Source organism: Sorex fumeus, unplaced genomic scaffold (genome assembly GCF_029834395.1).
Source record: "Sorex fumeus unplaced genomic scaffold, SorFum_2.1 ptg000001l, whole genome shotgun sequence".
NCBI lineage: Eukaryota > Metazoa > Chordata > Mammalia > Eulipotyphla > Soricidae > Sorex > Sorex fumeus.
The window spans coordinates 9,533,262-9,547,634 of NW_026606058.1; the positions used below are offsets into that span (position 1 = coordinate 9,533,262).

Below are 14,373 nucleotides of genomic sequence, written 5' to 3' on the forward strand. Positions count from 1 at the left end.
TACATGGCCTCCTTCTAGGTCAGCTGGCCAGTGTGATGCCAGTTTTGCCAGGAGTGATCCTGGTCCCTCCCCAGCACTGCCAGGTGTGAAGACTATTGAACGTCTTTACCATAGCTTTTTCCACCTTTTGCCCTAGCTCAAAGGTTTATACTGAGCACAGTGAATTCAATTTATATATATATCATTTTTTTCTTCAAAATAATGTTCGAGATTCTTAGGAGGGAAATATGCTAAGACAGACGTTCAGGAACTCTTCTGCTTCACCATGTAAAAGAAGCTACCAGCTATGAACGAATCCATAACTTTCCTTCCCTGCCAACTCCCAGTAAAAACTGCTATATCTAGTTCTTCCCAGCTCTTTGTTGCATACATTTAAGTGGTTAGGAACTTTGCACATGAACAGGAACCAAAGTTGGAATTAAACTGGGAATTTAAAGCGCTGCACCAGTGGGAATCACAAGACAATGCTAACGGATGCCTTTCTGTTAGTGCTCATGCCAATCATCAGTAACAGGTAAAAGCAAAGCATGCCATGCGCCATGCAAATCTCTTGGCCTCTTCGTTCCTTAGTTTCCTCATTTGAAAAAAGGGACTGATCTCAAGACACACTTGTTAGAGTTCACACTGGCCTTATGCCACTTAGCTAATAATAACTGTACGATGAGGTTATGCAGTTTTATTATATATATATTTATCTGCTTTTTCACTTACATTTTGTGTAAAAACTGCATTTCATGCCAGGACTGAAACGTTCCAAAGCTCAGTTCGGTGATTAAATTGCAACTAAGATTCCTACCAAAGAAAAAAAAGAAAAAAAAAGATAAAAGCAGTGGCAGCAGCAGAAGAAAGAAGAAGAAGGAAGAAGGAAGAAAGAAGAAGGAAGAAGAAGGACGAATTTTTTTTTTTTTTTTTGGTTTTTGGGTCACACCCAGCATAACTTCTAATTCACATAAACACATTTCATGTGCTAAACATCACTGTGGACGACCTAAGCTTAAGGTTTATTCTTTGATGTTTATGATGCTGTGGGGGCATTAGACGCAAAAAAATTTTGTATTAAGTATTTTAACAAATACTTAAGTAATTAAGTTCTCTAGGACAGGGATTCATGACTTCAGCACTACTACCACATGGGGGCTGGATAATTGGGGGGGGGGGGGCGCTGTCCAGTACATTGTAGATATTCTGCAGTGTATCTGGAGGCCTCTGCTTACTAGATACCAACAGCATCATTACAGATCTGGCAATCAAAACAATAAAAAAACTACCTGGAGACACTATCAAGGGTCATATGAGTACAAAATCATCCTGGTTGAGGGCCATTGTAATCGTTACTTACAGGCAAAAAAGGATTTGCTGTACAGTTTTAGTAGCCACTTTTAAATGTTCTAATAATATTAAATTGAATAACAGAGGCTGACAATTAAGTGTTACAAAAATTCCAAAAATAGGGGCTGGAGTGATAGTACAGCGGGTAGGGCGTTTGCCTTGCACGTGGCCAACTCGGGTTCGATTCTCAGCATCCCATATGGTCCCCTGAGCACCACCAGGAGTAATTCCTGAGTGCATGAGCCAGGAGTAACCCCTGTGCATCACCAGGTATTACCCAAAAAGCAAAAAAAAAAAAATCCAAAAATAATGAAGCATATTTTGAACTTACACAGATTGCAAATACGGTACTGCTTCAAATGTCCGCCTTTCAATAAACTGTATTTTATTGCAGGATAAGTCTCTAGGGAAAGGAAAGGGAAAATATTGCTTCAATTAACTACCAAGTATCTAATTTTTGGAATAACTAGTAGAAGTCAAAATAAATATTGAATGAGTAGATCTGAATGTTCCAGAATCCCTAACCTGGCTTTCCTTTTTCTCAACCACACATCTTCATGAATAAAATGTACGACTACTTGGTTCTAATATTGGAGTTAAACTTTTCTCGGAGCAGAGAATTGATGAGGTGATTTTATGTTCTAGAAGGGGTTGAGTTTTTTATCTTCATGTAAAATTACTATATTTAATATAGTTATTTCAATATTCAAATGAACAGTCTCATGTTTATATACCTTCCTGTGTAGCTGTTTTCTAGGCTAACAGAAACTGGCCTAGAAAAAATTAGCCTTTTTCATATAATATGAAAATCCTTTTAGACAGAACTTTGAACTAATTTAGAATTAAACTTTTCTATCATCATAGAAATTCAATTTTTGGTTCTACATTTTCTGAATATTCCATGAATTTCACTGCTTTAATTGTACAGTGGTGGAACAAAGAAAATCAGAGTACTGAACTTTGATTTGACTACAAGTGACTGTTCTGTATCTTTGAATTCTACTTAAGTTCTTTCACATATGACCAAGATGGGTATACCTATCTCCTAGCTCATCCCTCTTCTTCTCTTGCCTCCCTCCCTTCTTGGTCTCCTTCCTTCCTTGGCAGTTCTCAGGGCTTACTCCTGACTGCACACAGATCACTCTGAGGGTGCTCAAGGGATCTTGCATGGTGCTACGGATCAAACCTGGGTCACCCATGTGCAGAAGCAAGGCCCAGTATTTCCTTTTCCAACACACAATGCACACCGTCATGTATTAACCTTCTCAAGTACCAGCCTCACTTGGGAACGGATTGAAGACGCCTATTCTCAAACCAACCTACTCCAAATCAACTGAAGCAGGAACTGTGGTGGGGGATTTCACAGGCCCACCCAGTGATCTGCTACAGGCCTGAGTGCCCCAGCGCAGGTGGGCACGAGGAAGCTCAGCATGCTAGCCCTGGCTTACAACACCTGGGTCTATGTCCCTCCTCTTTCTCTTGGTCTTCTGAGAGCACTGAGGTGTTTTTCCTGTGTTTTACCTCTCTCCTGCTCTCTTTTTACGAGATGTCTGTCTGACAATCGCCCAACATTTCCTACACTGGAATTTTTATCACCAGAACTCTCCTCGTGATAACCTCCTCTGCTCTTAATACTACTGCTATAGAATCCATCTGTATTAGCCTCGTATTTCCCATATAAATGTTCGTTTAAGTCATAGATCATTCGAAAATATGTTGACATAGGGTGTTAGAATGTTGTATTGCAAATCACAATGAGAAAACTAAAAATTTTTTAAAATTCTAGGCTAATGGCATTCAAGTTCTTTATTTTCTTTATAATTCAGGTTTATTTTTATTTTATTTTTTAAATAGTTTTTTTATTAAACCAGCTTTTAAAAGTTTTGTAGACAGGCCAGAAATTTAAAAATAATAATATTCTAGATTTTGCAGAGCATATTTTAATTTTTCTTTTTTTTTTACAGAAAAACACAAATGTAGATTTTACAAACACATAGTTTTCTTTTGCTCTTCAAGCTGTGCTCTCCCATGTATCTCACTTGCTAGTCTCTATGTTCCTTTGCTTTTTCACTTTCACGCTGGAAAAGCTGGTGCTCCCTCTCCAACATCACCCTCCTTTCTCTCCTCCCACATCTTCCTAAGCACCTTACATTCAATAAATCTATGCTGCTTCACTGTTGCACCTCTTTAAATTCTTTCCTGCAAGGGACAGGCGGTGAACCCACATTGCCTGTGATGAGGCTGGGACTGCTTTCCCGTTCCTGCTGGTGCAAGCTGGCAGGGTGAGGGGCCCTGGAAAGTTCTTTGGGGGAATAATAAAACTAAAGAAGAAATTCTCTAGCCCCAAAGTAGCCCAAGAGCTTGTCCATCACATCATTTGAAATACAAATCCTCACATCTTTCTAAGTAAGTTTTAATAAAAGCTACCTTGCTTCACACACAAAATTAAAAAACAAAATCAATAAAACCATGGGCTGAAGCAATAGTACAGCTGGTGGGGCCTTTGCCTTGCATGCATCCCAAGAGCTCGACAATCACATCATTTGACATACAAATTCTGAGCTCTTTGAAGAGAAACTGAGATATCACCAGGATGCAAAATTCCAAGGTCCCACCCAGAAAAGGCTGGTCCCCCTCAGAGAAGAAGTTACACAAGAATCCATGAGATAACAAAGAGAATATCAACAGTGTAAGGCATTCCTGTGAAAACACCCAGATGAAGTTTAAGTATGCAAAATTCCAGGAAAAAACAACCCTTTTGGAAGGATTGAATAAAAGCACCTGGCTTGCTCTTCATGCCCTAAATATCTCACTTGTTTCTTTCTGTTTCTTTGCTTGCTTTTTTCCACTCTGGAGAGCCTGTGTTCTCTCTCGAACACAGACTTCTTACTTTCTCTCCCTCACATCTTTCTAAATAAGTTTAAATAAAAACTACCTTGCTTCATACACAAAATTAAAAAATAAATAAAACATGGGCAGGAGAGATAGTGGGGCGTTGGCCTTGCACTGCACGCAGCTGACCCGGGTTTGATCCCCAGCATCTCATATGGTCCCCCCAGCATTGCCAGGAGTAATTCCTGAGTGCAGAGCCAGGAGTACCCCCTGAGTATCGCTGAGTGTGATCCAAAAAGCAATAAATAATAAATAAATATTAAAAAATAAAAACGAACATATTTGCATAGATTTTTGTTTTTATTTAGTAGTGCTCAGAGTCTACTTCAGGGATATTACTGGGAGTCAGGGACTGGGGAGCCCAGAACTGTGTCCTGCTGGAAATCCAACCCGGGCCTCCTGTTGCAAAGCATCACACTCATCATTTGTGCAATCTCCTCAGCTGACAAAAACAATTCTTAAATTAATGGGCCAGGTAAAACTGGACCATGCATTGGATTTGATCCATAAAGGAACTCTATATGAACACGGAGGAGATGGTATATTAGCACTTAGGTTTCTATGGGTGGAGCAGATATAAGTACTTTTCATCTATTAGTAAAGTTTGAAAAACACTTTTGTGAAGCAAGATAGTTTACATCGAAAGAAACTTTCTTAGAAAGATGTGGGGGGGTGGGAAAGAGAAAGAATGTGTTCATGAGATAACACGGCTTCTCAGAGCAGAAAAAGCAGACAGAGAGACATGAGGACAAGTAAGCAAATTACATGATCCAGGGAGAACATGGGCTTGAAGAGTAAGCCTAAAGTTTTTTTTTTCATATATGTCCATATATATATATGATGCAGGCAGGTAGATAGGGAAAGGCCCTTTGCAATGAAACAAAGTTTCATGGAAGAAGAATTCTAGGAATGACCCACCTTGTGGACACAGAAAACAAAGGCCTGATAAGACCAGACCCTCAGGATATAGGCCTCCCCATGGAATTCCTCTTTTTGGACCTCCCTGGTAACCTCCTTAGCAACGGACTTTTACCTGGAAAGAGGCCTCACGTGGGGACAGGCTGGAGAAACCCTATAAAGGCCACCTTGAACAAAGGAAGGGCGCACATATGCTGCCTGAGCCCATGTGCTGCTTGCGCCCACGTGGCCGAGCACATGTGGTGTCTGAGCACATGTGTGGCCCGCATCTCCCCTCTTCAGATGTGTACTTTCATTCTTTCGTGTCTAACTTTACTCTCTCTCTCGCTTTCTCTCTCTCTCTCCCCCTCCGCACCTAAAAATCCTACAAATAAAATCCATTAACTTCACTCACTGCTTGTCTACTCCTGAAATTCCTTTCTGCGAGACCCCGCTTCACATAAGTCATCCGTGGGGCCCACCGACATCATATATATATATGCAAATGTAATTTAGTGTCAGAAATGACATGAGAGGTTTTTAATGCCATACTTACAAAACTACAAAATTTTATTGCTGGAAAAAAGGATGAAGATTAACTTGCACACCCCCTTGTTTTAAAAACAGAGCTAAAAATTCATAAATAAATGATTAACTTACAAGTACTTGAGGTTTGGAAGGGCTTCAAATGAATCCTTACGTAATTCTGCCAAAGAATTGTCACTGAGTATTCTGAAAAATGGAAAAATTATTTCTGGTCTAAAATGCAAAATAACTATGACTATTTATTACATAGGACTATTTTTTTTCTTAAATTTTTATTAGTGAAACACCATGAGGTACAGCTGTAGACTTACAAATTTCTGTGCTTGGGTTTCAGTTATACAATGATTGAATACCCATCCCTCCACCAGTGCCCATTCTCCACCACAACCAGTCCCAGTATCCCTCCCACCCCCCATCCTCCCATCCCACCCTACCTCTGTGGCAGGGCATCCCTTTTCTTATCTCTCTCCTTTTGAGTGCTGTGGTTTGCAAAAGAGACATTGAGTGGCAATCTTGTTCGGTCTATAGTCTACTCTCATCATGCATTTCCCATCCTGAGAAGAACCACCCGACGCCCTTTATTTGGTGCTCCCTTCTCTAGCTGAGCTGCCTTTTCCCCTAGCGTGTGCAGCTGTGCACAGGACTATTCTTACACATAATAATGGTGCTATCTAAATATCCCAATTCTTATTTAACTTAGGGATAGTGGCCTCTGTTTAAACTCTTTATTTTGTCCTCACCTAGATGCATCATGAACACGAACACAGCTATTGACTCTTCTCACCAAGTAACCTATATAAAGCATATTCTCTAGGTCACAAAATCTGTCAGATCCAAATTCTGTGTGACACCAGAAACACAGGGCTGCCACTCCCTGCTCTCTTCCCAAACATTACTCTGAGTCCCCCATGAAGAATGAAATTAAGTCTGGAAAGGAAGCCCTAAGAAACTTAACACCATTAAATTGTTTTGTTCTGGGAAGGAAAACGTGCACAAAGTGCACATGACATTTGGGCCCAGAGCAATAGTACAGTGGGGAGGGTTTTTGCCTTGCACGTGGCTTACCTGGGTCGGACCCGGCACCCCATAGATCCCCCACGTCTGCCAGGAGTCAGCCCATAACCAGTAGCTGTGCACCCCCCCCCCCCAACAAAAAAGAGCAGGCCAATAAAGCGAAGGCCCCAAGACACGTTCCTGACAAGGAACCCAGCTTCCCAGAGGCCCCAAGCGTGCCCCTACCAATCACACCCTCCTCTGACACACACCCCTGACTTGAACGAACATTTCTTTGTTATTTGGGGGGTTTCTTCGGTGCTTTGTTTTGTTGTGGGGCCACACCCAGAAGTGCTCAGTGGTTACTCCTGGCTCTTCGCTCAGGGATCATTCCTGGTGGTGCTCAAGGGACCATATGGGGTGCTCAAACTCAGGTCAGCAGTCTGCAAAGCTTAAAGCCTTTCCAGAAGCAGAGAATTTGATACTGGTCCATGGAATTGGGTTGCCTTGGAAGGCAGGACCAGAGGGCAGGAAAGCTATCCAAGATTTTCAAACAAAGACTTGAAATTCGGCTTCTCTTCCCTCCTTTACCTTATAAGGATCAAATGTAAAAGGGAGTCTCCACACGGTTTGCCCCCAGCCCAGGCCCCAGAACTGGAAAGTTTGTATAGTCTGTTGAGGACTCCCATGTTGGAAACCGATAATTGCTGCCAATTATGGTTTAGATTCCCTGCTCCAATGTCCCCTTTTGTTTAGAAAAATTTCACCTTTCAGAACTAAGGATAACCCCTGCGCACCACTGTGTGGCACCAGAGCAAAATTATTTAAAAAAAAATTCTACTTTTTTTAATGTTTAGAAAAGTATGCAAGCGATTTCCATTTGTAGACTTTCTCTCTAGGTCTGAGGTCATAGCCTGGATGAAAATACAATTATTTCCAACGCACTGAAACAGCCTTTGGTTTTGGTTTTAGATCACGCCTGGCTGTGCTCATGGCTTATTCCTGGCTCTGTGCTCAGGGATCACTCCTGGCAGGGCTGGAGGGCCCTATGGGGTGGTGGGGATTGAATCCTGGTAGGCCATATGCAAAGCAAAAACCCTACCCACAGTACTACCGCTCTGGCCCTAAAACGGTCATTTCTCATATTAGGAATGTCAACTGACAATGACAGATTAGCAAATTGTTCATTTGGCCTCTAATACAAACCACAGATATTTTTCACATCGCGTTTGTTATAGACATCTCAATCTTTTGGTTCTTCATCACAAATTTGAAGTTAGTTGTTAGACATACAGGTGGCTATTAGGTATGTCAATATGTGTTATTTAATAGCACTGTCACTGTCCTCCCACTGTTCATCGATTTGCTCAAGCAGGACCAGTAACATTGTGAGATTTGTTACTGTGTTTGGCATACCGAATACATCACGGGTAGCTTGCAAGGTTTTGCCGTGTGGGCGAGATACTCACTGTAGCTTGCCAGGCTCTCTGAGAGGGGCGGAGGAATCAAACTCGGTTGACCAGGTTGGCCCCATGCAAGGCAAACGCCCTACCCATTGTACTAACCATAAAATTAAAATATGGATGGGATCCCTTTTATTGATTCATCAGGGCAGCCCCAAAATAAAGAATGCCCAGAGGTGGATGGGCATGGAGAAACAATACTTTCATGAACTGGCACAACTATTTTGAGGTCAATTAAATTTTTATAACTATATACTCTTCAGCCCAACAAATCCATCTCTAAATAGCTAATTAACAGACCTATCTGCCCATATTCACAAGGCCCTGTGCTGCGGTAATACATGTGACCAAAAAAAATCAAAGCATCTTTCAATAGAATTATTATGAAACAGGATTTTAAATAGATGGGGTAAACCTCTATGCACCATAAAGGAAAGAAGTCTAAAGCAAAATAAAGTGAAAGTATCAAGTGGTAGCTGTTATATTTATAGAAAAAACAAATCAGAAGATTTACTTTCGCATTATGGATCATTTAAAAATTTTTAATGAAGAATGTAATCATGTACCTGTGAGTCGAGAGCATCAGCAGCCTGATGGCACCTTCAGACTTCCAGATACCCCAAAATTGCTGCTGTGCCTTTGGCCAGACCCCAAAAACTTGGGGCAAAGTTTACCAAGAAAGTAAACTGACAAAAGTTAGGTATGTTTCCCACATACCTACAAACCACCTCCGACTCAGCTATATAATTGGAGGCATGGCCTCTCTGGTTTCTGATTGAACTGCTTAATGGCCATGATCCCAGAGATTCAGAAGCAAATCTTGAAACCCAGCAGCTTTTGGCAGAAATGCGTCTGGTCCCTGCAGTAGGTTACCAGAGCTGGGCTAACCCAGGTGGGAATAGGTTTCGTGCCTTGGCCTGTTCCCCCTGTTGGCCCAGTGGCGACCATCGTTCAGAGGCCACTGGACAGTCAGGTTTGGGCCCGCAGTGACGAGACATGCAGGGCCTCACAGAATGGGGGTGGAGCCGGTCTGTCCTCCCCACCCCAACGAGACCCCAAGTCATCGCCCACGAACGGCCTCTCTGGCTCCTGATCAAGCTGCTTAACAGCCTTGATCCCAGAGACTCAGAAACAAATCTCAAAACTCAGTGGCTTTTGGCAGAAATGCGTCCAGACTCCGCAGTAGGTTACTGTCGCCGGGCCACCCCAGGGGGGAAAGGGTGTTGTCCCTCCGCCTGCGCCCCCTTGGCAGCTCAGTGGCCATCATCCTCCAGAGGCCATTAGACAGTCAGGTCTGGGCCTGCAGCGACAAAACTTGTTGGGCCTCACAGGATGGGGGTGGAGCGGGTCCTAGTCTCCCCGTCCCAATGAGACCCCAAGTCATCACCCAAGAACGGCCTCTCTGGCTCCTGATCAAGCTGCTCAACGGCCATGATCCCAGAGACCCAGGAGCAAATCTCAAAACCCGGTGGCTTTTGGCAGAAATCCCTCCAGATTTAAGTGTTAAAATTTTGAAATTGCAAAATCACATGACCCTACTACAGCCACGCAACATCATATGTTATTCATAACCAGCAATAGAACACAAATTGTCTACTGCTGCCTTTTCAACAGATCTGAGTGTTGGGGTAAAATCTCAAATAATAATGGTGTGTCTGGTGTTGAAATATTGAATGTGATCAAAGTAGAGAGAGAGTAATGTGGAAATCATCTGCCCCACAGGTAGGGGGAGGGTATGGGAGGGGGGTATACTGGGGTTTTTTGTGATGGAGAATGGGCACTGGTGAAGGTACAAGTGTGTTTCATTGTATGACAGAGACTTAGACCTGAAAGCTTTGTAACTGCTCTCATGGTGATTCAATAAATAAAATTATAAAAAATGAAAAAAAGTAAGATGGAGTTCTAATCAGTGGCTAAATAAATAGCAGTACTCCTACATAAAAAAGAAAGAAAGAAAGAAAGAAAGAAAGAAAGAAAGAAAGGAAGAAAGAAAGAAAGTAATCATGTTGGCTTGCTACTCAAGCCAAGGTTCTCCTGTGAACACATTTCCTGTTTGCTCATCTCTGTGTGCTCTCTCTAGAACTTCTCTTTTTCTCCTCTCACATCTTTCTAAAATAAGTTCAATAAAAACCATCTACATCACCAAAATATATACCTATATGTATATGTGCGTGTGTGTATACAATTAACTCTACCAGTTATGGAATGGAAAACAAAAAGACTTTTAACGTAAGAGCTTGGTAAACCAAAATTTTTTAAAGAAGTAAACTATTATAACTAAGAGAGGTTGTTTTGGGACATGAGGGCGAAATAGCTTCTATGTGGTGTTGATCTTAAAATTGTATACTACGGAGGATTTTATGGTGCAATTATTTTTTAATATTCATATTTGGAGAGAATATACTCACAGTTTCTCAACCCATGGGTATGCCTTCCATGTATTTCCATCAATGGAAGAAATAGAGTTTCCTTGGAAATCTCTGTGAAGAAACACAGTTCACAGATTTGAACAGGTAGGAAAAGAATGAACAGAATAAGTAAAAGAATCATGGAAACACAGAATACTCCAGCTTATCTCCATAGCTATGAGTTTCCCATTATGCCCAACTAAAGACATGATGTGGGGTGACTGGTCAAACAATGAAATATCTCACAATCTGAACTTCCTAATTCCTGGAATAGATAAATACTGCCAGCTAATTAGCCTGTAAGCCATTTTTCTAAACTCACACCTATTGTAACTCCTACTGCAAATCAATGGAGAAAATTATAATTTCATAATTATCATATAAAGAAAAATGAACAAAATTATCAGCAAATAAATATTTTAAAGCATTGCCAGGGAACACCAAAGGTTTAAGTCAATGCTCTCTGTTGAAATTTCAAGATAGTAGAAATTTCTAGATAGAGACTACGGAAATTAGAAAGTGAGGGGGGACTAGTGAGGAGAGATATATTCAACGTGCCTCAGGAAAAGAACAAATCACAAAGAACTACCTTCATTGGGGGTGGCGAGGAATGCACAGGAAAGAGAGTAGAAGGAAACCCAAGATGGTAACAGAAGTTACCACGCGGCAGTCAAATAGCTGGTAGAGTGGGAAAGTGGGATTTTTGCACCTTATCCTGTTTACTTTACTGACCTATTGTAACAAAGAGAATATGTTCATGAATTTACACATGTATAGACGCATGAAGTTGGTGGAGGGGGGGATGGTGCTCAGGACTTGCCCCTGGCTCCACGCTCAGGGTCAATAATTTTTCATTGAACTGCTGGCAGTGATGGAGGGGGACCCTATGAGGTGTCCGGGATTGAACCTGGGTTGGCCACATGCAAGGCAAGAGCCCTACCCACTGTCCTAGGACTCTGGCTCCCTGAGTTCAGTTTTAAACACTAACTCTGTGGATCACTTTGAATCTAGTTTTGTCAACTTCCCTCAGCAACATGTGTATATAAGCTGCAAATGTGTACATAATCCAAATATAAACCTAATCAGTTTACATACACAGTTTTCAGGGTGAAAATGTTGAAACAGAAACCTATCCCACCAACCTAGTGAACATTTCCACTCAAGACTTCTGGATGCTTTATGATGTCTAAGCCCCAAGTTGAGGGATATGTTTAAGGAGGCACAGATTCGTAACTGTTTCATATTACAAGCATATTACATATCTCCAAACACAAAAATCATACCAAACATGCACAGCTTTTTATATGCCCAGCACATAAATAATTTTTGATCCAAAAAAATCAACCTCTAATTCCCAGCTAAAGTTGCTCTGTGTCAGCTCTCTGCAGCTTTCCCCAACTGACAAGATTCTGTACATTTCTGTGCCTCTGTTGGTGCTTGGTGACACGCTGCCTTTCCTTTTTGTGTATTCCCTTTCTCCCCAATACCATCATGTTTAAGAGCCGATGACATATTGTTGTGGCTAGGTTGAGGGAAATGGGTGCTTTATATGGAAAGTCGATGTAAACAACTGTAATTCTGAAATGAGAGATTAATGAATACAGACAGCATTCATGTGTATGCTAGTTGCCTGATGTAAGTATATAGTTTCACGGGGAGGCCACACCCGGCAATACTCAGGTGTGACTCCAGGCTCTGCACTCAGGAATCACTGATAGTGGTGCTCAGGGGACCATATGGGATGCCGGGGATCAGAACTAGGTGGAACACGTGCAAGGCAAATGCCCTACCTACTGTACTATCACTCTGGCCCAAAGTATTTACATAGATTTCATAGTATTACTTTTGTTGCAATTGGAGCTGGTTAGATCTCACAGTCAAGCCTTCTCCACCACCTTGGCCTCATCTCTATAGGGATTCATGTTAAACTTGTTTCAAGGTACTAACTTCATAAGTATCAAAATCAACAAGTATCACAACAATATTAGGAGGTGATAACTTACCATTACCCCCACCTCAAGAAAAGGGAACTGAGTCACAGAGCTAAATAACTTGTCCAAGGTAACAAAGCTAACAAATGCAAACTCGGGCAATCTGGCTCCAGAATTCATGTCCATAAGCACAAGATTGTGGCACCAGCAATAAAAGATAAGGAGGACAAACTATTTTTTTTTAAAAAAAGGCTGTAGCACAAAGAAAACAAAGGTTAAGGAATTAAATGAGTGGATGATGGGATGAAGGATAGGCTGATGGTGAGATAAAAATAGAGAAGGAAAAAGGGTACGGACGTTTATAACCAAAAGACTAGAGAAGCAGCAGCAACAGATAAGGAGAATGAGGATATCTTTTGACTAACAAAAGATAAAAAATGGAAATCATTTAACGTGGGCAGGGGGATGAGGCAGACACAGGGAGACATTGAAGAAAAGGCTTGCTATGTCAATAGGCAGAATGCAGAGAACAGAGGAAAGGGGATTCTTACAGGACGGTGAAGGTGTTGGTGTTGGGCCCTGGCACAGGCACTCTATGGAGCCTCTTCTCTGGACTGAGACCGGAGCAGGAGAGGGTCTTATCTGTGCAGGTACAGAGCTCACATATGTTAAAGGTCATGGAGACATTCTGTTCCAGTTGCTCAGGGAAATCTACGTGTGCCTTTTCTGAAGCATGTCGTACAGCAGGAAGGGCAGAAGAGTGTGTCAGAGAAGAATGATATGTTGTCGATGTTTCTGGTTGTGGAGTTGCTTCATTTGGAGTCTGAGCTGAGACCTCCTGCTGCTCGGGAGAAGGCTGACGCTCATTACTGACCTCTGCAAACATGTCAATTGTCATGTCTGCAAGTGTTTCCCTCGCACTTGGAACATTGAAGGGTTGAGCCTCATTCTTACTTGGTGATGACACATATTCAGGATGGTCTGATGGTTTACCTACAAGCTCTCGAGGCCATGGCTCTCGAGGCCACGTTGACACCTCATGGACCAAAGATGATACGGGCTCAACTTTCTTCAAACTCTGACCTGACTCTAAAGGCTGAGCTTCCACCTCCTGAGGCACTGAAGATCCTCTCTCCTCGGAAGCCAATGTAGGCTGAACTAGGGTTTCTGGCAGGACTGAAGCAGTATCACCCTTTTCAGGGGTACTTGACAGCAAATCTGAGTCTGAAACTACCGCAGGTTTTGATTCCTCGGGAGATCCTAGAAGTGCAGCTGGGCTCTGTTGTGTGCTTGCTGAAAGTTCAGCTTCCAGGGCCTTAAAGGGAAGCTGTTCTAGCTCTTCAAAGGTTTCTGGATGCTGAGGCTGGGGTGAAAAGGATCCAGTCTCGTGACGAATCTGTGGATGTTTCTCTGAATCTCCCACCAAAGGTTGACTCCCCTCAGGATAAAAGGTATCCATACTGGAATCGAAGTAATCCTCCTGCATTGGTTGTGGTCGACGACGAGGTCTCCTAGATTTCCTGCGAGTTGGAACAATTTCAGCAACATGGTGCCCGCCAATTTGATCCAAAAGGAAGGCGGGGAGTTTTGAAATCCGGGGCTGAAGGGTAGGGGGTGATTCAGCGGCAGGATCAGGGGAAGATGAAAGCCAGGGATTGGGGAGCCCTGGGGGGCTGGGGGCCAGGGGGACTGGGGGTAGGACTCTCCCCCGGAGAGGAGCGCCCTGCAGATGGGTGGAGAGGTAAAGAATTATAAATATGTTTAATCCCACATTCATGGCTAAGGAAGTGTAGTCTTCCTGAGCCTGAGGATTAAGGCAGCTGGGCACTGCCCCTGCATGCCCTTATCAACCACGCCCTTGACAACCACAGGCCCTTGACAACCGGGGGCCCCACCCCCTCAGCACCTTTATGA

General features: G+C 42.5%; 1 protein-coding gene across 1 annotated transcript in view; it reads right to left on the reverse strand.

Moving 5' to 3' along the window:
* The window catches only part of LOC130026172 (leucine-rich repeat-containing protein 37A3-like), a 46,073-nt gene extending 32,711 nt beyond the window's left edge, over positions 1-13,362 (reverse strand). The window contains exons 1-5 of the mRNA XM_056116956.1: positions 13,011-13,362; positions 10,529-10,600; positions 5,779-5,850; positions 1,661-1,732; positions 712-792 (exon numbers count right to left, since the gene is read on the reverse strand). Of these exons, the coding sequence (XP_055972931.1) occupies positions 712-792; positions 1,661-1,732; positions 5,779-5,850; positions 10,529-10,600; positions 13,011-13,357 (644 nt within the window). The 5' untranslated portion in view covers positions 13,358-13,362. The remainder of the gene's footprint in view (positions 1-711; positions 793-1,660; positions 1,733-5,778; positions 5,851-10,528; positions 10,601-13,010) is intronic.
* Positions 13,363-14,373: the final 1,011 nt, after the last annotated feature.